Genomic DNA, 24,018 nt, shown 5'->3' on the forward strand with positions numbered 1-24,018 from the left:
AGTGTAAAGCCATGTGTAAAACTTTCTGAAGTGTGTACACAGAAAGGAGAAAGGCTAGGTAAACATGCTCCTTTCAGAAGAACAGAGCCCTCCTAGGCTTTGGAGACAGACTTCACATCACATATAGCCACATACTGATGGTCTGTCCTAGACTCTTTCACCTTCCCTCTGTAATGAGAGGCACCTGGCACTCCTGGACTCTGCTGTTCACTACTGCCACCATTAAGCACCATCTTAAGGAGGTATTGCTCCAGCCCAAGCAAGAAGTCCTAATTAGTCTTTTGCTGACAACACATTCCATGCACCATCAAACAGACCCTCATAAAACAGAATCAGGCACTGTTCCCATAACTCATCTCAAGCATCRAAGGAGCCTGTTCCCTGCTCTGCAAGAAACAGGGAAAGGTTTTCCAGAGCTGGCTGGAATTCACGTATGTGATTCCATTAGTATCCTCATGGCAAGAGCAACCAGGAAAACTGCTTTCTTCTGTGGCACCATCCTCCTAAAGGCCAGCTGGCAGACAAAACGGGAGTGGAGGAAAGCACAGCTAGTGTCTAAGAAGGACTAAGAATGAGGTTGGAAGTTTGTTCTCCATAAAGTTCTTAATAGTTCAGCCCCAAGCCAGAGCTTGCTTCCCTCAGATAACTACTCCATGGTATGGGACATTTGAATGGTCTAATGCTCAACTGCCCATACCACATAACTGTAGGCAGTGAGTTCCGCAAGCTCAAAGCATAGAGGCACAGAAAAGGGGCCCAGCCTTGGAGAATATCAGTTGCAAAAAAGTAGACTCTTGCTGGGAAGATGTGCTTGGAGGTCCTAAGTCTGACACTTAGGGGTTAGTGCTAGGAAGCTGCTCTGGAGCAGACAGCTCAGTTTCTTCAGGAGCTTCACATCTGCAGATGCAGTTAACACCCATTTAGCTGGATATTCAGAATTTCTTGGGAGTACAGCATATTTAATGGTGGCACTCATCAGGTTTTGTGAAGAGGGGGAAGGAAATTCATGCGCTCACCCTGCTGCCTCATGTAAACAGCATAACAGATTTCAGTACTGAAAAAGATGCATTTGGGAAACAAGGCTACTTTCACACAGGCTAGAGGCTTTAGTGACAGAACTGATGTGCAAAGTAGTTTATGGTACACACTCTTCTAGGAAGCTCATATAATCAAGGCAGTAGGACAGATAAGATGTTTTGCTACTAAACAAGGTAAAAACCCACCAGCTCCATCTCTTTCATTACAGTGTTTATAACTGTGAAAGATAGTGAGGGTTAAGGAAATTCCATGGAGAAAGGAGGGCCAAGGCAATTCTTCTAGCCCCTGGGAATGAAGTCCAAGCAAACTGTGTGTGTACTGCAGAGTGTAGAAGGAAGGAGTGCACAAGCCCAGAATGCCAGGTACAGCATCACACCAATGTATGCCAGTGGTCCTATTGCTCAATGGCCCATGCCACACAACCTTGGACAGGAAGTTGTAGAAGCTCAAGAATGGGAAGATGCAGAGTTCTGCAGTCCCACCTCTGACCATCTGACGGACATGGTGCACGTTCTCTCACCAGAACATAGCATGATTATGGCAGCTCCTGTCCCATGCAAGAGATCCAGTTTGCTAAACCAGTGGTTACGCTGATGTATTTTACCATGCAGGAGAACATAAGCAAAGCTCTCTGTATATGCCATGAACGCTTTCCTTTTTGTGGAATAGGGAGATTTTATGACAGTACAGTCTAGAGAACAGGGTTGACACAAGTCCAGGTAAGAGTTCTCRGAGCAGCTCAAATATTACACCATGTGTTCTTGCTAATTAGAAAAATGTCATCCTCAGTAGGAGAGGTATATTTGAACACCACCTAGCTGMTGCAAGATCAGATACCTAGCTCTGGGAAAGGCTTACAAACASAAGCTATGGTATGAAAAAACTTCTTTCCAGTCTTTAGCTTTGTGTTCACTCCTGCTACCTTCCCTGCTCTTGCTAAGCACCATGGCTCCAGTGGAACCAAGGGACACATAAAAGAACTTATTARTTATGTCAGTAAATACTGACAGCCTACAGATCAGTTTTACAAGTGACAGGTTCTCGAYATACAAGACTGCTAACCCTAAAGAGCCAGATCAGCAGAGGCATCAGCTTCCACTACATAATTCTCTTACAGTTCCTGGTCTGTATTAAAGGTATATGGGTGAGCATAACCTGTGAGTCAAGCACCTCAAAGAGGCAGCAGAGTAGCTGTTTCAATTCAGCTGGGTGACAGGCTCCCCTTCCAGTAAATCTGTTTGTGCATTTCCTCCATTGGTGCACCTACTTTCCATGTTCATAAGCACRTACCTACTACAGGATTCTCACCGAGAATCTGAGATACAGACAACTGCTCTAGTGAGGTTCCAGGCTCTGCAGAGCCAAATACCAGTTTGAGGAAGTACCTGTCCCTTTCTTGGGGTTTTAAACCACAATTCAGCAAATGTCCACCCAAATGCAGATACCTTGCAGAGGAACAGGCAATGCTAACAGACTTTGTTTATATGCAGTTAGTATTTCTGAGTGCAAAGCTTCTCTTATTTAGATTAGCTTCCCAGACAGGTTGYTCATAAAGGTAAACCTATGCCAGGGAGAATGGAAAAAGCAGACTGGATCCCTCAGTGCTTCGTACAGCCCAATACATGAACGAACTGTCATGATTCTTCACCTCACATTCCCACTTAAGAGAAAGAGGTTGGAGACTATACCAGGGCCTAACACTCAAGTCTATAAGTAYAGATCAGTAGTTACCACGTGCATTTGAAGCCATTCATTTTCCTGAGGTGTCTAGACTAGCAGTGCTCTAGGGTGGGGAAAGACAATTTGCTGGAGAGGAAAAGAATACCTTTAGCATCCAAATGAAAGGACAGAAGAGTTTTATCTAACAGTGTCCTTCCTACAYAATTTCTAAGCCATCCATAAGGAACTGAACTGTGAATGACATATGCTGCCAATATCCCTATCCACAGGGCTTGCAAATCCAAGCCTCAGCTCAAACTATCAGTGTCTCAACAGAAGTTATCTACTGCCTCTGCCACTACTTTGTCTCCCTTTGTTCTTGCTTCCACAAATCCTGCCAGCATCCCCACCTTACATTTTTCCAGGTCTTCCTTTTATGTAAGAGGTACCTACTCTTCCCTCCTTTCTACACATACATATCACCATAAAGTATTCCTGTGTGATGTGATGGACTGGTATTCCCTGTGTCCCTTTTGGTCCTTCCACCAGAAGCAGCCAMACAGTCAGTAAACCGAGATTCAGCATGACTTTCACAGAGACTCCGATTTAATTTTTCTTTCTTCCCCCCACCCTGAGTCACTGCCAAAGGGAACACTCATTTACGCAGTCAAGTCTCCCAAAAGAAAAAYTTACAAAGTGCTGGGGGTTGAACGAAGCCAGTCTATTAATAGGTTAATTACAATATGAATTTGAGCAACTACTCACAGATATGCTTACCCTCCTGGACCTAGCACCCTCAGGGCCAGAGTGGAATACCTAACTCAGTACATTTAGCTTCTTAAACTTGGAGCCAGAGAAGGTGGAAAATCTTCTCCATATTCTGCCTGGCAAAAAGKTTTTCGAAAGGGTGACTGATCTCTTCCCTTTTCCTTCAAAAAGGGTTTTCTCCTCACATTTAAGTAGCAACTCTGTGCCCCACTGAGGAAAAAAAAATTTTTTTTGAAAACCACTAGTTTGAATTAAAAGGCTGATGTCAGCAATTTTGCTATGAAAAATCTGGAGTAGGTCTGAGAAGCAATACCAAACAAGAACATCTTGAGAGCCTTCTTGCTGCCAGAGTATGAAGTACACTGGGCTTTTGAGGAAGGGGGACTCCATGGAGAGCCAGGAACCAAAACTTWTAGATTTGGAAGCTCTAAGAGGACAAAAGGCAAGACTGAAGAAGTTTGGTATTGATTTTGGGAGGCAGTGAGATTTCTATGCCTGCTAAAGCAYACTTTCTCCTGTGAGGCAGTAGCCAGCAACCTACCTGATACACCTTTAGAAGTACTGGGATGAGGCAAGCACAGACTGTGGTGAATGAAAAGAGCCCCAAAGCAGTAACAGCTAGTAGATATATACCCTCTCATAGTCATGACCATCTCTGCAGCACACATTGAAGGAAGACAGAAGAAGCAGCCTTGCATAATCCATACTGTCCTTGCTCATCTCCACATTTTTCCTGCCCAATGCTTTKCACCAACAGACCTTGTGTTCCAATCCAGTGCCTCAACCAGATGGCCAACCAGACAGAGGCAAGCCTCCTGTGACCCTGGTCAACATTTCATGGACAAGCACGTCAAGGCCTGACTAAAATCAGGCTACAAAGATGTTTGAGTTTGTGACTTTCTAACATTTTATGCCTCTTCTGAAGACTTAGGATTATGTTCCGAAGGAGATACCACTTTCATAATCTTCTCACAGTGTTTATCGTACTAGGGCCAAATCTCATAYTAAGCCCAGCAGCTCTTAGGATTTACACACAAATAACTCTCCTCTGTTGCTTTTAGCAAAAGGGAGGGAGAGAGGGAGAAAATTAGTCCTCTCGTAGCTGGAAGACATTTGGTCTCTAATCAAATCTTCACAGTTCCACCTTTACACTAACACAGACAAAAAAGCAATCCATGAGCTTCAAAATGTGTTTCCATACATGTTAGACTCATCTGCCAGAAACCAAGGAAAAAGCAGTACTAGTTTACTATTACTAGACACAAGACTCTGAAGCTCTTACATTCTGCAGGATTTGGGTTCAATGTGCCAAATAAAATTGCAATCAGCTTGCCAACAAATGAGAAGTTGTGAAATTAAAGATGTATGAAAAATTAACAACTCTTTGCTGCCCTCACATCATCCAAGGCAYTTCAAATACCTCGCTGCATGGAAAGCATTTGCAAGAACACTGTTCCTAACGTGTGCTATAAGTCTGTAGGCCTTGATTCTCCAGAGGTTTAAAACAAGCTCTTTGACTCAGATGTTAGGATTACTTACACTGTTAAAGCTATGTATGTAGATATTGGCAAGAGTAGAAGCTTAATTCCTCTGAACACAAACCTGCAGTCTAGTACCAAGCAACCAGCCAACTCTCTCAAGCCAAAACTATACATTGCATACATAGGTATGTATACACACACACTCTGAACTTTCAGTGCAGTATTTACTTATGAGACAACTGCCCTCGCACACTTCAAGATACAAAGTCCTAGCACAGGGTAACTCTTTGGTAGGCCTCTTCCCATCTTCCTAGTCCAAAAGGCTGCTACTTACTACAAAAGGAATTCACAAGCAAAAATCTCATTTTTGGTCTTATTTCACAAGAAAACAAGCAGAGATTAAGTCATTTTTTAAACCCTGAAGGTGACCTCTCAGTAAGCCAACAGAATTCCCCACCATTATAGAAAAGGGGCTCTCCTTCACATTTTACAGAGGAAGAAGAAACAGCAGAGTCCAGATCTAGCTTATTCAAAAGACCATGAGTTCCTTCATTAAGCCAGGAACAACATCCAAGAGTCAAATCCCAGACCTGAGCGTCAACCACTAAATCTGCTTCAAAGTAATTCCACTACTAAGTTAATGGTTGCAGGAGACTGTTTGTACATTCACTTAAACCAGCAGACACTAATCTCTCCATCTGCAATAGATATGCATGCCACAGGGATCTGGACAAGATAAGTTGAACAGATGTTTAAGTGCGCACACGCTCTGGGGAGTTGTTCACAGAGTTCGACTGCTACCTTCAGCGTGCACAAGAACAAAGGAGATTTCTAGATAGCTTCATAGGGCATAGGAATTAAGGAGTCTTTTTAGACAGTTGTCCTCTCTTGCACCTTTGTTGAGGAAAGCATTAATCCCAGCAGGAAGAGTGACGCTGACATGTGTAAACCATACTTACAGATAATGCACAGCTCCAGGTACATCTAAYGCAGTAAACCTCATCTATACCAATGACAGAACTGCAGATACCACCACGTTACAGAACCAAGCCAGGAGTGTCACAGCACTGCCAYGGAAACAAGCTGCCAGCATCTATGTGTGCCCCAGCATTCAGTAAAACCAGTACTCTTAGGTGCCCAAACTGCTGRGAAATTTTGGCTGCATCAAGGCAGCTTCTTCAGAAAAAAACAAATCCTATTTCATTCATGGCAGCACAAAACTCAGTCAACTGCTGGCCTCAAGGARGAGGACAGAGAACTCAAGTTACTGAGAGCACCCTTCAGATCCCAGTGTGGCTACCTGGCTGAGTCCTTCAAGATAGTCCCTATTTGTCATGGAAGCAAGCTTCAGAGCTCAAACGCGTGGAGTGTTTCAACTGACCACTGACGGCTCACGCAGGATCCAAATGATAACAATGGATCCAACTTAAGAGGCGTTCATTCAGGTCCCTCACGTGATTCTTGGCTGCGCAAGGCAGCAAGAACAAACAGATGTTGTCAACAGCACATAAACTGCTGAACACTTTCTCACGCAGGGCTACTTAATTCCTTCAGCCCTGCTGTATGAAGGCAAGGAACTGGCTTACTGTCTGCAGCCTCTGAAAAGTGATACAAATGGCTCCATACGGCCTGAAGCGGTGCTGGCAAACTGGCACCTGGCCCGCACAACTGAAGAGCACAGACATCCTCAGCCAGATACTAACAAAGCCTCTCCCCTTTCCTTCAGTAAGGAGACAGGGCAAGAGACCCAGAAAAAATTTAAAACAAGGATTTCATCCGCCTTAGCCCAGTGACCAGCCTCATGTGCTATTGGCTCTTTTCATTTACAGAAACACACACTAGCTCCCTGGCGCAAGAATGTTCCTTCCCATGCTGACAGAAAGGAAGAGAGCCTCAATCTGGTAATTTCTGAGAGACTCTGGGATTCCTCCAGAGGAAGATTCAGAAACCAGCGATATCACTGGAACAAAAGCAGTTGGTGCTCTGTGCTATAGCATAGCCACATTTATCTATACCCTTGGACTTCAAGGGTTTGTACCTACCTCAAGTGTCCCAGGCTGTAATATCGTGATTCTCCATCCGTTGACCGAACTACCTTGACAGTGAACATGGGCTGCAGCTGCCGTAGTTCTAGCAGCACAATGGCCAGGTAGTGAATGAAGAGTAGCGCATCCACCAGAGACACTGCATACTGCACTATTCCTTGGTAGTTGGTGTCCTTTGAGTCCAAAATGCGAACACCATAAAAGAGCCAGTAGGAAAACACAAACAGAAATATGAGGACCAACAAGAGGGCCCGAAACACGAACACCCTGGGTACATCTGCCTTGGGCTGGCGGAAGAACAAAGCCCAGGTCCCAATCAGGAGAATGAGGAGTTTAAATGCCACAGAGATGAACAGTCCCTCACAGACAGTACCACATGGCTCCAGATCATCCCGCCACAGGATCTGGGGTAACAGAATGAAGGCGATGGGGGTGAGGAAGACAAGCAGTCCAAGAACAGCCGCCACTGTTAAGCCCAGGTAACGTTTGCAGTCCAACCCAACACTGTCCTCCAAATCTTTACTGATCCTGGCAATGTCCTCCTGGGAAATGCTGTGCTCGGAGGTGCCTGTGATTGCTGTTGTGGTCTCACCCCAGTTATCATCCTAACAGAGGAAGAGAGAAGCAAAAAACAAGAACGAAACAATTGAGCGGTTTGTTCCAGGTCTTACATTTTAGCAACCTCTGTCCATCCAAGAAAAAAAAAGGGAACAGACTTAAGTCTCAGGAGAGAAAAAACAAATAAACAAACCACACAAAAAGAAAACAAAACAGAAGTACTACCTTCAACATCAAGCCCCAAAATTAACAAAGATTTAGAAATAGCAGCAGCTTGCCTAAACCAGTGACTATAAACTTTAGGTGCTGCTTAAAAGGTGCAACTGCAGAGCAGGAAACTCAGCTTTCTATGCCATGCACTGTATCTCAGAGGTAAACAAATAATATCACAATACTCTTGGAAACTGCAGTAACGATCAGTTCCCATGTGCTAGGCAAGGATAGCACCCTTCCAGCCCACAAATTCCATGGTGCAAGCACACCACAGAATCACCTGAAAGGGAAGCTTTCATTTCAGTGTTTCAAGACAGTCATTACACAATCAAAAACATGCCCACACATTACAGTTGCTTCTGTACTAATGGAAAAATAATTTCAGCAAGTTCCTCCAGGTTTTTCTTTTAACGTCCTGTATGGACACACTGCACAGAATAGCTGACATATTCTAATAAAAGCTTAGTTAAACCACTAATTCACAGGTGGTCAAAGATATTTACAAGTACGAGGCTTTAAATTTAGGAGATATAGACTACCATGTAACTGGTATCAGAGTCTARGACATTATCAGAGGCCATTCAGCCTCCAAAAAGCCTACCTGCAATACAACTGCCATGCAGTCAAGCTTCAGACTATAAGTTCTCCAAAAGTCAGATTTCTACCCTAGCAGACTTCAGAGGACATCTGCAAGCTAGTACTCCCAATCCATTACGCCTCTAATTGCWCCTCCCTGGTGCTGGTGTGGCCAAGGTCTTAGGCTGACATGTACAGATATGACTCATCACTGCTGAGTAAGTGACTCATGCACATGAAGACTCCTGACACTTTACACAAGTACACACAGAACAGCAGAAACRCTTCTAGGTAGCATGTGTTTTGTTCCTTGGCACCTTGTGTCTTTGTAGTTGAAACGCTCATTCACAAGCACAGGTTTTGTTCTTTTGCCCACCCTCCCAGGCATATCTGGTTAGAGCCTGGTGCTGCTAATGCCTAGGTCGTGGGTTCAACCCCTGTAGGGGCTATGCTGAGGGTTGGACTAGATGATCTCCAGAGGTCCCTTCCAATCTTACCATTCTATGATTCTACGATCCTCCTGTCACCCATGTCATTAACAGGATTTCCATCTTCTCCCAGACTTCTGCAATTGCACATGCTGAGCCAAGCGTATTGTTTTAAAGAAACAGGTATTGTTTTAAATACGATATGTGATACCTATAGAAACAGGCATGCTACAGCACTTTATGGCTGTGTAGCCTCTGGCTTAGAGCACCTTTTAGCCATTATTCACTTCTATAGAGTTAGAAAAAAATGTCTTCAAGAAACCTTGGGAGAGGAGTGGACAGAAACTACTGTCCACAGTACACTACACACTACATCGAACAACTCCAGGAATTTAACTTCTAATGCACTCCAAGACATGAATACCTCCATGCCTAGAGCAGTAGGGGTTTGAGACAGACAGACCACAAAAAGTCAGCATCTTGAATTAATTTGAGTGGGGGTTTTCTTCCTCCTTCTAAAGAAAAAAAAAAAAAAACACTTCTCATCAAAACAGAGGCCCCAGAAGACATACCTGCATTGTAGCATATCCTGAAAGGGAGTACAATCATATCACATTTTCCTCTTTGTTGGTGTTTCCAGTACAGGCATCTAAGCATTTCAAGTATTTTATGCTTACGTATGAAATAATTCTGTATAATTTCTACAGTTTTATGGACTGTGCAGAAGAAAGAGGCACATAAATACCAGAGCACTTTAAGGCTGCAGTCCAAAAAGAAACCACATAGCCCTAGTCCTAGTCCACCTCTTGTAACATCCCATTTTAAGAGACTCAAGCAAAAAAAAAAATCATGCARCTGCATGGAAACATGAGTCTTAAGCTCCAGTGGTACAAAGCTATTGGACTTAATCTAAGGCACTCTGCTCACTAGGAGACAATTGTGCTCATGCATCAGCTTATTTTTCTTTAAATTCACCTTGATGAGGTCTTCCTGAAAACAAGAAGGGCTTATGAATTTACCAGCACTTTTAGAACTATTCAGAGTAATAGCTGAGACTCAGAAAAACAAATATCTCATTACAAAACACCAAAASGAGGTACATAAATTCAGGAATTCAGCCACCTATCATCACATAAATACTGTTACAAGTACTACCATACACATCTTCAGTGGGAACAGCACAGCTGTTTTTCGAGGGGGAGGGAGGAGGGCGGGCATAGCAGGAGCTCAACAACTAAGAACTCAAATTCCAAAAAATCTAACCCAGGAGGCACTGAAGTGTTCTGCAGTCTGTCTTGCAGCATCAGTCATTTCTTGAAAATGAATATGCACCTCACATCAATTGCTGGAACTTCAGATACAGTGCAGGTACTGGATCTATGCTAGATACAAGCTAAAAAATAGTATTTTTCCATTCTTTGTTTGATCTAGTGTTAATACACCAGCTTCACTGCAAGGTTTTCCTTTTTGTTTGCTTTCCCTTCTAGGTATTTCACATTCGCTTTACATTTCTTGCCTCCCTTCCCTACTGGGATCCTGGCTCCTAATATTTTACACTCTTAACCCTGAGTAAATTCTGTTTAAAAGCAAGTGCATATACAGGTGAATGAATTGACACAAATAATGCACAGTGAAGATGATGTAAACAGATGTTTCTATAGAGCTTGACAGATGACACTCAATGGAGACAGAGTGCCTCAGTGGAAACTAATGCCCCAATGGCAGTCACATCAGCATTGGTACTGTCAAAAATAATGCTAGCAGAAATGACAGAACTGATTGAGACTTTGGCTTTATGCACAAATAAGTATATTTAAAAACAGAGGTACAAAAAAAAAAACACCACTTTTCTTGTAGCGGGCTAATTCTAAATGGAACTATAGCACTCTAGCTCTRTGGGAAGGTAGCTATGGAATAAACCATGATTGTTCACTACTAGCATGCAAGCAACATTTTCTACTTGTGCTAGTAGCATCAGGCAGTCTGCTCCAGAAACCACACTTCATGTTCATTTTTGCTCCCTCTTTACCTGGCCCTCCTCTGTCCGAGAGGCATCATTCCCAAGCAGCGGTTCTGCAGGTGGTGTCTGGATAGTGACGGACTTCTCTGATCGACTGCCATCTTTGCTTCGTGGTGATTTGTGCCTGTCCCGACTCCTTATTCCAAGGAGAGCAAGAAGAGAAGAAAGTTACCAAAAAGAGTCTCTGGAGCACGACCTGGAACATGCAACATCTGTATTTACAGCAAGTACCCTAACATCAGGTTATAGTCATGCTTGCCCCATTTCTTGATCAGTAATGATTCGAGTTGTGATAAAACTAGCTTCAGAAGAGGCAGAAAACGACCTTGCCAAGAGCAGCCTAGAGCCCAGTGGTTGGGATAGCCTAACCCCTCAGCTATTGCAGAGGAAAGCAAAGGGGAAGGCAGTATCTTGCCACCACCTCAGCTTCTTTTAAAATAGWTTCTGAAAGTGTTGCACTTTCAATAAAAGTTTGCATTCTCTCAAGAACTAGCCACTCCATTTGAGATTAACTACTTTACACAGTTCACTACCTGCAAAAAGGTTTCTCAGAGACACATACAGTTAACACAGAATTAATCAAGACAGCCCTAGATCCTGCAAGGTGAAGTCTTGCCAGCTAGGACTCCTGATAAAGTTTATTTTTATTGGTTAATATGCCCCTGCTAACCTCTTACAGGCAGAGAGCATCAAGGGTACCAGCCACACATACTTCTGCCTTCCCTTTTAAAACTTTATGGCTTCACTTCTGAAGATGCCTCAGGATGAGTTAAGCTCCACCACTCCTAGCACCAGTAATCTGCTCACCTGCATTTCCCTCCCCCTCCCCGCCTGGGCAGGAAAGTAGCCTTTATACCAAATGACAGAGGCTGTAGGATTGAGTGTTCTTTTGGGAACTCTGAAGTCCTCTTTCCACACTGCAGTCTAAACTTCAAAGAGTAATCCTTCTTTTCCTTTTTTTTYTTTTTTTTTTGGGGGGGGGGAGGGCAGGAGAGAGAGGGAAGAGGGCTCTAAGTGAGTGAGAAGGAGAAAAGACAAACAAGACTTTACTCAAGAACTGGACTGCAAGCAAAGAGACTTCTTTCACAGAAGAGTTCTTTTTCCAACCACACTAAATAATTGCTTCTGAAATGCAAAGTTACTTTGGACCAACTCAGTTCTAACTTACAAAGACTGTAAGTGGTACAAGTTTTATATGTAAAGTTAATGATAATAAAGCAGAGGGCGGGGGCGTGGAAAAAAAAAAGATAATGTTTCCAAGTAATCAGATGTTTTTCCACGCTATTGAACTATTGCAACAATCATGCAGAAAAAGGACTTGCTATTCAAGTTCAGAAATGCCTGACTTCCAATCCAATTAATCCTGATAAAGGACTCATTGCAGACTCAAATACCACTAAAATTCTATTTGAACAATAAACAGCAGACAAGAGGATGGTGAGGAGAAGAAGGAAGCCTTACTGCTACATTGTTAAAAAAAAAAAAAAAAAAAGGCATTAAAAGGGAAAAAATGGACAAATATCAGTTTGGAAACTTTGGCACATCTTCTTCCCCAGACACTTTATTAAGCCCTCTCACTTTAACAATACAGTTAAGTGATCTTTTCCTTCTATTGACTCTTCTCCAATCTTTCCAGTCATACATGACTCCAGAGTGCATGTAACTGGTAGAATACCACAAAATTAGTAGGATAATTGCTTCCAGTCTCCTCTCTGGGYTCCTCATAAAGTCTCTCCACCTGTATCTCCTCCATGTAGCCTTACTGAGTTTAGCCCAACTTAGAAATTTTTCCACAGGACATATCCTAGGTGAGAGCAGCCAGCAATTTAGAATAAACGTTTCCTTACCCTTGTCTGTGGGCTTTTTTGGAGTGACCTGAGTAGTGAGAATATCCTGAATACGTTGATTCTGTATCCATGGTAGCAGACATCAGGACTGCGCAGCAGAGGTACAGACTGTACGTTATTTAAAGGATGAGTTGCTGGTGCTCCTGAGGTGGAGTCCGTAGTAAAAGTGCTTTCCAGGGTACTCTTTGCTTCCCAACCATCAGTGAGGCCTGGTCTTCAGGAATGAGTAAGCTTCAGTTACAAGGAACCCAACCAGAGGGCAGGGGAGGGAGGGTGTTGTGCTACTCAGCATCAACCTAGGGAAAGACAAGCAGCGATAGAAATGCATTCTACGCAAAGCAAGACAGCATTCCTACTGCAGTAATTCCTCCACCCTCTTCGCCTCAGCCACACAGCAGCACTCATCACACTGTCTGTAAACAGCTCACAAGTTCTTCCTGGCTGATACATCTCTTTCAGGTTTACAGAGAAATGTAAACATTTGTAGAGCTTTAAATAAGCTGATAACATACGTTCTTTCTGATTTTTGGATGAATGGACTAGATAGTGCAAAACAGAGGTAAGCCACTTGGAAAAGACAGTGATTTGGAGAAGACTCAGCAGCCTAAATATAGACATTTACTCCCAGAAAAAGTATTGGCCTTGACTTCCCCATCCCATCTTCACACCAATATAAAGCACGTCCCAAATACCATCAGATTCAGAATCGCAGCATAATAGTCTGTTTGGGGGAAGGTGCGGCAGAGATGTGACTATACCAGGAGAAATGCAGGAATGGATCAGACCACCATGCCTGAACCTGCTTTGTTTTCATAACTGCAAGGTGTGCCCATTTTACAAGCATTAGTTACTACACAATCAATGGCACTATAAGCACCTCCTTTCCTTTGCAACCTTTACCTCCAAAAGTTAATCGGGGCCTTGAAGAATTGAATTTGATTTAAAATTATGTCTATATATATACACCCATACACTCATAACACTGGGGAATGCTGATTAGAGAACATATCTAGTTTATATGGGCCAATATTTCTTATAAAGTACCTCCATTTGGAACAGCAGCTACAGTCCTAACTCTAAAGGACAAGAGAGGCAGGGTTTTGGGGATAGGAACAGGGAGACATCAGAACAATTCCTAATAGTTACATGTCAAAAGCTTTGAATCTTGGGATTCAAAGGGAGAGAAAGGGTAGACACCAATCGCTCCCAAGTCCAGACTGTGCATTAGGTGATTGAGTTGCCAGCTTGGAGGATGAATGGATACTATAAAGAGGTAGAGACAACGGGGTTGCAGCTATGGATGGTGCTGCATTGGCACAGCCCGCTGTTTGGCTCAAGAGAGCCTTTTTGCATGTTTCCTGCCCAGACTATTGCCACCTCTAACCAACATCAGTGGGATGGAAGGCCACAGTCATGCTGTAGTTTTAGAAAAAGGAAAAGGCTGCTTTAAATTAAATCCCTGCATTATTTTCTGCTCTCAGCAGTTTTCAAAGCTGTCTGCAACAAAATCATCAACCGTTGCCTTCCACCCACTGCCCCCCCAAACACAGAAAGGGACGAGAAGAGAAATAAGACTTTATACTTGGTCAACTACTATTTCCAGCCACATACACATCATGGCACAATCTGTAACAACACTGAGAAGTGGTCCCTTTACATCAGGAGCTGCAGGTATTTGTCTAGCACTTGAGCTTGCCAAGGCTCTTTGAAAGGAGAAATAGAGGACGGGACCTCTTGTATACATGAATTCTCAGGCTGTAAGTGYGCATCATGCCTCAAAAAAGCTCCTTTGAGGCAGCACAAAATCTGTGAAGAACAAACAAGGGTGGAACCATAAGGCCTGGTTTGGGGAAGGGGAAGTGAGGATGAATTTTAACCGTATAGGCACAGCAAAACAAAAAGTCAAGGCACACCACAGTTTGGAGTATGTCATTAGTAACATAACATGAACAAAAACCCTCCATCTTGGTACACTTGATAAAACACTCATTAACTCACTAGGTTCACACACTGCCTGTGGCTTACAGCTCCAGCAATACACACAGACCCAGAAAAGCTGATTTTTTTTTTTCTCTCTGCCTTGCTATTGCGCTGCTGGGTAACCTATGGTAAACCCCTTCCTCTGCGCCCATCCTTCACTGATGAATGGGGCTAAGCCTCTCCTCCCAACCCTCATAAAGCACTATGAGGCTCACATTAGGCATGGCCGTGCAAGAGCTCACAGACATCAGGCATGACAAACCAGGAACACACCCAGTTGCACGAATGGTGTTAGTAAGTATTACAGGCTTAAACTACTGGCAGTTCAAACTTAGAGTATCTTCTYTGAGAGCAGCCACTGTTTTTATAAAAACATACTACCACACTACAGGAATAGTAAAATGAAAGGAGCTGTTCGTGTACCTCAGTAAGGGTTACTAATTTTTCCTAGGCTTCTTAAACTGAAAGCTGGCATATGTGGCCTACTAGCAAGTACCTCAATGGACTTTGCCTTCATACACATAGCCTCCAGGAGAGGTTGAATGAGGAAACCAAGGCACAGAGGCATACTACTCACCCAGGATCACATGCCAGTGCTATGGGGGAACCCATGAGAAAAGTATCAGTTTCCCAGCATTTTCCTTTAATTTTAGGATGGAATTTCTTCCAAATTCCCAGACAGAAGAATCAAAGTTGAGACACTGATTCGGAGGAGAGCTTCTTATGCCCCCCATCATTTCCAGTAACACAGGACCACACTTCTCTGGAGACCAAGAACACTTCAGCAGGTAGAAACTGCTGTAAAAATGCATAGGCTTCCTAGACACAAGCCACGAAGTAAGGAGTTCCTGTTTTTACAAAGCTACAGAAGGCAAGTTGACATGTGCATGCTACCCAGCGCAACCAGATCCAAACAAAGTGCAATTTTTAAACACCTCTACTGCAGAATTTAGTAATCTTCACCATCCTTATTCTACCCTCTCTGGACCAGGACAACTATTCTGCCAAGAAGTGGCCGACCATTTAAGGCCTCATCCCTTCACAAACAAGCAACAATTGAGAGTCTGATTTAATTAGTTCAAATGCTTTCACAAAGGATCATTACATCTCGCAGGACTCCACTGAAGGCATGGTCTGTTTGCAGAGCTTTTGGCCCTGCGTGAAAGGCATCTCCTCTGGCCTGGGGGTACAGTTACACTGGCTTTCCTGTCAAAGCTGAGGTACAGCGTAAGTAACTTCCACGTCCACATCAGGGTTCACCATTCAATTGTGTCAACGCAATTCTCAAAGAGCAAACAGCACCACTGAAAAAAATCTCTATTCTCCCCCTTGCCGTGCTTTTGTCTTGAATCCTTTCCGTGACCTAGTTCACATAACAGCCCCAAACACCACAACCAACACCGTGATGAATAGCAGCAGAAGCAAACAGCTAGAGGGCAGACAGGAATTCCTCCTCCACTGGATTCAACCTATTGTGCAACTACACACTGAGCACTCGGCTCCCAGTAGGGCTGGGACTCTCACTTTGCCTTTCTCTTGTTCACGGATGACGGAAGCACGCTTCATCTTACTGTAACTACACGATGAGGAACAATGCTAAGGATGCCCAAAAGGAAAATCTGGAACTCTGTTCTGGCAAGTGGGGTGGCCACACTGTGMACGGCAGTGAAGAAATGTAGTCACCTTTCCCTAAGTACAGTAGAGATCACAGTAATTACAATTTCTGTGCAGCTATGTAACTCAGTGCAACTCCTTTTTTCACATAAAGCGATTCATAGATCTCAAAAAAAAGACAAACTTTTTAATTGCTATTTTCCACGCTTGCGGCTCAATCCCATTTCCAGTGAAGTTAGCTTTGTGATCATCTTCAAGGGAGAACAATTTGGCTTCAAGCCCAAGGAAAATTTAAAAGAACAAGTTACATCTTTAAATCAAAGAAGGCAAATGCAAACAAGAACGCCCTGTATCGCAATGGATTTTCCCTTGTGAAGTTGAGGCAAATAACTCCACAGCAGCTAAACTTTGAAATCCTTGTCAGTATAGTTTCAATCTTATCCAGTGTAGAACTTGCAATGAATTAGAGTTAATTTACCAACTGGCTCATGAAATTACATATATTTGAAAGTGCCATCTGGAGCACAAGCAGCCACCAGTGTCTGCAAGTATATGCACACATTCAGTTCAGTGTACTGTTGGCTTCACTTGTTAAACAGCACCAGCTGTCTATAGGATAATGGATGCCCATTAGCTATCACGATGAAGAATTTTTCAGCATTTAGTGAGGTGAAGAGCTTTGCAAATTAAACACATAGAACCCCAAGAGCTATATAGAACCCCAAGAGCTATGCTAAGAGACAGCATTAGACTTCAAGGTTAAAAATAGTATAAAAGAGAGACTGTAAGACAGTCGAGAAATTCAGCTGTGGCATTACCTCTGCTACATGCTACAGCTGTAGCATATTCCTATCACTCACATCAGAAAAAATGATAAGTTACATAACTTACTGTATTCAATTGTATTGAAAGACCTATGAACAATATAGCAGGAACTTTTTGCTTTTGAATTTCCTGAGTAGGCTTGATCCAGCAATCTGATCTGTAGGTACCTAAGTTTACCCATGTTTATCTACTTGCAGAGCCAAGGACTTCAGTTTCAATTGCCAGCATGCTTTTGGAATCGTTTTTTTTTTTTTTTTTCTTCCAAAAACTTTTTATTTATTTTTGCATGTAATTAAATAAGGTATATTCTGGCCTTGAAATACATAAGCCAAAGTCTTCAGCTGATTATGATAGCTCTTAATTTGCAAGCCCTTCACCCTTAAAACAAAACAAAACAAAAACAAAAAACCCACAGCAAATTCAAGCCCTATAGCAAGAGGTTCTCTTTTCTTTATTGCTTCTCACAGGTTTCTTAGAAGCAGTTCACGGACACCCAGGAATTTGCATCCCCCAGGCTGGAAATCATAAGTCCATGGCATGGGTATTTCAAAAAGGTAAGTCACTGTATTTGTTGAAGCAATCCAYTCATATGCTTTATTAGAACATACTATAACACTGGTCTGAAAATATAGTGAGGCTATCTTATTTGACAACATAGAAGAAGTCTGAACAAAATCGAGTGAGTACCATTTCCCAGCAGCAAGTTCCTCTTGCCTCTCTGTTATACAGTTGAACCATGGCTTGGAAAGTTTTCTGCACAGCATCCACTAAACCACTATTTCCTCAGGGGAAGTCCTTTGCTTGTTCCAAGAACCAACCACACCTATACGTCCAAATCTTGGAAAGCCCGCCCAGCATTCATATCAGTCATGCAAACTWTACCTTATTTACCAATTTGCTAAATTAGTGAAAACCTCATACTTCCTCATCCATTTATTTCCAGCATTGTTGGATTGGACCCTTGAGCATACCTCTGATATTTGTGATATAGTCTCACATGCCCCAGTGCACATTAAAACAGCTATCAGTACCAACATTTAAAGCCCTACAGCCTCACAGAAACAAACCTGGGCAAGACCTACCTTGGAGCTGTTGCTTCAGACTGCATATCCAGGCAAACAATATATGTATCTTATTTCCAAAGGTTAGTTGGAGCCACAGCAGTTCAATGTTGAGAGAACACTAAAGGCTGTAAATTACAGAAGATTTACCTACTGACTGCACACTCCCTCCTTTAAGGCACTCTGTATCTTCCACACTCTCCATATGGGGGGGGGGGGGGGGAAGCACACCATACACAGGTCTAGAGGCCCTGACCAAATCCAAGGATACAACACAGCTGGATTCCACAACAGTTTCCTTCTATCACCCTCCTTGTAATCAGCCCTTTATAAAGCCAACACCAGTCTGACCTTGCAAGGAGGAAGGACAGGAGTGCTGACCACAGAGGAATGATCTACTGATTTCTTTTTGGTGACCTGAATGACATGGTAGTTCTGAAGTAAAGGCTAATAAGAAATTTTTTAAAATTTTACAGAATAATTTTGACAAAAGCTTGTTTTCCTCTTCCACCAAATTCTCCAGCAACGGTATGAGATACAGAGGAGCATGATGCTACTTGTGCCTTGTACAATTACTGTTTCCCACTGGCAGAACCGGGCAGCATGGTTCCTTACTTAGATTGGTCTCTCAGGTCCTTACCCCTACACAGCAATAACACCAGGCCCTGCAACAGCAAAGCTACATTTCTGATGTTGTTCTTAGCTTTGGTTATCAGAGGTGGGAATGAAAGAAAGGTTACCACAACAACACAACGTACAGTTTTGCTAGAACTGGCACAGTCATGCTGGAGGCATTTCTGCAGCACAGTATCCTACTCTCTCTATTATGGTAAACTCTCTCTAGGTACAGATATTCATAACACATCAAGGTCTATTAAGAATACTGCCAATACTAACCAAAAGCAAAACGTCATTAGCAGCTACAAGGGGTTTAATATTAGAATAACTACCACCAAGCACAGYTCAAATATCTGCTTTCCTTTCAAAGGTGCTGGCCAATGACCACAGGTCTTTAGCTACTCACCCGGGTGGTTTGACACAGGCTGGAAATCCTTCCAAAATTCCAGCTCATAAGCAGCATTATGGAAAGCGAGGCTTTCTGTAAGACTCTATTCACCATTTATTTTTCAAAATTAACAAGCAAAATGATGACTGAGCCAATACAAGTCCCAGAGTTGCAGTCAGTTATATAGCCAAACCCCAGAGGGGGAGAAAGAGCCAAGCACATTCAAAATAAAGTTCCTCAAAGACTATGTAGCTTCAGCAATCGTTAAGCAACTTAGAAGAGGTTCTCTTTTCTCTACAGTAGCAGTACGTTCTAGTGATGGGCTCACAGGCAACAATATCATGGAACATACTCTGCAATATTCTAATTTCCTCTTCCAGTCAGCATCACTTAACCTCTTAAGTCTTTATAGCTGCAAGGATTTTGTGAGCAATGAATTGCTGACAAACTCAGGACCACAGAAACAATACTTTGATCAGTCACAGAATTACTAAGTCTGCCTCGATAGGCTAAAAACCTTTCATCAAGCCACTGAAGTTTTCACAGACCCTGCAGTGAAAGAACACAGTCTATGGCACAAGAAAGTTAAATTTACACTCTCAGCACTTTTTTAAGTAAAAAAAAACCAATGTTTTTTCCTAGTGGCCATCCAAAGTTTGCTCTTACTGAAATTGAACAGCTAACTCAATAGTTTTGCCCTCTATTAGGCACACTCAGAAATGTTCAGCTGCACATCCCAGGCCAATATTGCCAGGGTACAGCAAAGAGGCTCTCCTTATGGCTACTGTGTTGCTGCCTGCTTTTGGAGCATATTCATCTCCAGCCATGTGAGGCTCCACATGCTGTAATTTGCGGAACAGAACTGACCACTCAGCACTGTGAGCCCATGATTTTGGGTATGATTCCAACTGACCAAATCAGCTTCTAACCAGAGAAATATAAGTGGGTTTTGTGTCCCCATCATGCCCCTAGCCACCCAGATAGATGATTTGAAACATAAAGCAGCTTGCTTTATACGATTTGTCCAATGATGCATTAGCAAAGTCTTCAAATCGCTCTGATTTTGCTCATGCTGCCCTGTTAGCAGTGCACCATTTCTTTCAAACACAAGGCTTGGACAAGAAACTGTAGCCCACTGTGAGGGACTAAACCTACAGCTCCCTCCTGAATGTGAAGGTTTTGCTCATAAGAAGTTAAAACCTTTCTCGCTGAGACGTGAGAAGCATCAAAGCTACGACCGCACGGCCAAGTAGCTTTGCTCCACGCGGTGAAAAACCCGCTCCACAGCCGATGCTGGCCCCGCCGCCGCCAGTGCCCGAGCGGGTAGCGCCGTGCCCCGGAGGCCCCCCCGGGCCTACGCCACTCCCCCGGCAGCCAAGAGACGGGAATCGGCTCCCCGACAAACTCCGGGCAGAGGGAACCGCCGCCGCCACCGGGCGCCCCGCGGGCAGCCGCCGCCGGCCTCTCCGCCCGCCCCAGCGCCGCTCGGCTGGCAGCCCGCGGGCGCGGAGGAAGCTCCGGCCGCATCTCGCGCACGCCGCCGCCCCGGGGGCGGGGGCCGCAGAGGCCCGGCGGGACACGAGGGTCGGCCCGGGGAGGCGGCTTCGGGCTGCAGCTTCCCCTGCTCCCGCCGAGCGGGAGCACCAGCCCGTCCCGGCCCCGGCCGCGGCCCCGGCCCCGCCAGGGAGCGCGGCTCCCCAGCGCAGCGGCAGCCCCAGCGCAGCAGGGCAGCGGCGGCTCCCGGAGGCAAAAGGCGAGGGTGCGGTGCACGGCAGCGCCGCGGCCTCCCGCTCCGCTCCGCACCAGACCCCGCACCGAGCGACCTACCTAACCTCCCTCCCGCGGCCGCCCCATGCCGCACTCGGCACCGACCGCCGCCGCCGCTCCCCGGCGGTGGCCGCAGTGGCTGGTGCCGCCGCTTTCCGCTTCCTGTGCCCAGCACCGCCCCGCCCCGCACCCCCGTCCCTCCCCGCCGGCTACGGCCGCACCGCCCCCGGCCGCGGCCCGCAGCGGCTCTGGCGGCGCCGGGCGCCCCGCGCCCCGCCCCGGCGGAGCCGCCGCCCGCGGCAGCCCCCGCGCTGCCCGGACGGGGTTCCCCCCGCGAGAGACCCGCAGAGCGCCTCTGCGACCCCAACTCCCCTTTGGGAGGCCGGTCCCCGTGCCCCATAAGCTGCSTCGTCCGGCACCCCAGCCCTGCCCACCCGCACACCAGACCTGCTCCCTAGCATGTCTCACCTGCACCCCTGACGTCGCTCAGCTCCCCCGCACAAAGGCTGAACCGCACCTCGTGGGCATCCAGCCCTTGCTGCAGCCATGGCTTGTGGGGACCTGCAGCCAGGACCCACTGCTTTACTCCCTAGTGACTTGATCTCACCCTTTGAACCTCTTACTGCAAATCTGCCTCCTCCCCATCTCAGCCTCTAGACACACTCCCTCACACTTCCTGCTGCTGCCTCTCTTCCTGAGATCCATCCCTTGCACTCCTCCCTGCTCCAGCCCCTTGCCTGCTGAGCCCCACAGCACCCCCAGRGTTGAACCCTTCCCACACTGCAGTCCCCGTTCACTTGTTCTTATACAGTTACACTCCCCGCCAGGAGGAAGACTAGTTTCTTCAGGGTCCCCCACCTAGGATGCCCATGTTCCCAGGTTTCTCCCCACCAAGGGTGAATGTATCRCTAGGCACAGCAAAACCTAGTCTTCAGGATCGCTTGGTCTCCTCCTCAACCTGTAGCCTGCAGCTGCAGCACACTTTCCCCCAGCACTGAAAGGTCTGCAGAGAGGAAGGACCTCTTGCTCCCCAGGGAGGATGATCTAGTCTGCCCAAAGCCTCTAACAGGCTTCCTGTCTGCCCTGGCGCTCAACTCTTACACCACTTTGCTCTGGGCAGCTGGGAAGTTAAAAGGCAGRGAGTTCTGCATGCCATGCAAGTCACCCTTCCTGTCTCTGAATGCATTTCACCTCTGGGTTGTCTTACCCTTTAAAAACAGTTAAGCTTTTAGGTCATACAATGAACTAGCAGCTGAGAATGTGTAAAGAAAATCTAAACCACCTACCTATTAGTCCTATGTTTTGAATTACTCAAGAACAATCCACTCTGCAAAAGGAACAAATATAGAAGTTACCGAAGTTATCCCTACCACATAGTTTTTGAATTGCATTATCGCAGCTTCTGTGGATTGCATCTTTAATTTTCCCCTTCAACATCCCCTCACTCCCTTTCCAAAATAATGTTGTGATTTCGTTTGTAGTACTTGTCTACTCAAGATCTGTACAATATAGAACGACTTTACAAYGAAACATAGGCAATCAGGAATTAGAAGAAATGTTTCCACATCCCTCTGATTTGGTAGTTGAATTTCCTCCTGTATTGCATGGTGTACGTACTTACCCAACCTCATTACTGACTGGAAGAGGTCTGTTTCAAATGATAAGACTCCATCTTGTATTATGCATCAACATGTGTCTAAACTTGCCCAAGGCCTGAGCACTCTGCTGCATTCCAGACAATCGCCCTGCCCTGGAAAGTGTTTGACATCCTGCTGAAAGCCTGTCTCTCAGCATCACTGGGTGCTAATGGCTCCCAGCTGCTGAACTATCACAACATGACTTTTTTCCTCCTTGTTCCAGTGCTTGGAGGTGGGGCAGGTGTGACAAAAGGCAACAGACTGGAGTTAATGCAGGCCATGGATGTGCCACAGGAGAGCAACTCAGTGCAAGAAGGAAGATTTTACCTATGCAGAGTGGGAAGCAGGAGTCACTGCCTTGGCTGAAAGGCTAAGGAAACTAAGGAAAAATAGCTTCAACAAGGAAAAGGAGATCATTTCAAAGGTATTTCTTTTCTTGGATCTTTAATTTCTTTAACTGGAATTCTCTCAAAGTGACCAAGAAACTCTTCTGCTAAGTCCATATTTCTTGTTCTCCTATTATGCCACCCCAGCAGTGGTTCAAGAAAATTTTTGGAGTAGACAGAGCCAATGCAGAGTTCAGAAGAAGCCTGTTTAAAGTGGGGCCAGTAAAAGGCTGAGAAGATTTAGATGAGTCTTAAATACTAGTTTCATAGTGTAGGGCAGCAGGACTTACTGCAGCATGCCAAAGGAAGGTTGGCTACAAGATCTAAGCTGAGAGTGTACACAGACTTCAGAGATAAGAAGCATCTAGGCCCTGTCCAGACCTAGCTGGTATAGAAACCTCTTAGACCCAGCAATGGGGCCCATTGGCACCTGACTGTGTCRAACTGTTGCACAGAGCATTGGCAAAGAAAAAACACACTGAATATGGGGTCAGAGGCAGATGCTGAGATGCTGATACATGCTTATCTTCAGCTATCTGTTTAAACCATTGAGACATGAGGAAATGTTCAGCATAAGTCAAGCTACTTGTGTAGAAGGATCTTGGTTTAGAAATTTGAAAAGTACGTTCCCGAACATTACTGAATATATTTTTTTTTTTTTTTTTAATTTTTAGAGTACCCAGAATGTACCTCTCCCAGAATTCTAGGACAATCTTTCAGGTTAGAAGGGGCTTCCAGAGATTGTCTAATCTATCCTCCCCACTCAAAGCAAAGTCAACTAGAGCAGGTTGCTCAGGGCCGTGTCCAGTCAGCTTCTGAGTACCTCTCCAAGGATGGAGATGCCACAGTCTCCCTGGGCAACCTGTTCCAATGTTTGACCATTCTCACACTAAAAATATTTTTTCTTATGTTTAAATGGAGTTCCCTGAATTTCAGTTTGTGCCCGTTGCCTCTTGACTTTTYACTGAATACCACTGAGAACAGTCTGGCTGTGTCTTCTTTAATCCCTTCCATCAGATATTCATACACATTGATTCCACTTTGAACCATCTCTTCTCAAAGCTAAAAAATCCCAGTTTTCTCAGCCTYTTGTCATATGTCAGATGCTC

The 24,018-nt window shown here is 44.7% G+C and overlaps 1 protein-coding gene across 1 annotated transcript in view; it reads right to left on the bottom strand.

Annotated features, from left to right (window-relative positions):
- VANGL1 (VANGL planar cell polarity protein 1) overlaps positions 1–21,044 on the bottom strand; it is a 47,919-nt gene extending 26,875 nt beyond the window's left edge. The window contains exons 1-4 of the mRNA XM_085326011.1: positions 20,947–21,044; positions 12,634–12,929; positions 10,796–10,922; positions 6,989–7,596 (exon numbers count right to left, since the gene is read on the bottom strand). Coding sequence (XP_085182137.1) covers positions 6,989–7,596; positions 10,796–10,922; positions 12,634–12,716 — 818 coding nt within the window. The 5' untranslated portion in view covers positions 12,717–12,929; positions 20,947–21,044. The remainder of the gene's footprint in view (positions 1–6,988; positions 7,597–10,795; positions 10,923–12,633; positions 12,930–20,946) is intronic.
- Between the last annotated feature and the right edge of the window lie 2,974 nt (positions 21,045–24,018).

The sequence above is a fragment of the Rhea americana genome, unplaced genomic scaffold, assembly GCF_003343005.1.
Source record: "Rhea americana isolate MKP2758 unplaced genomic scaffold, rheAme1 scaffold_126, whole genome shotgun sequence".
Taxonomy (NCBI): domain Eukaryota; kingdom Metazoa; phylum Chordata; class Aves; order Rheiformes; family Rheidae; genus Rhea; species Rhea americana.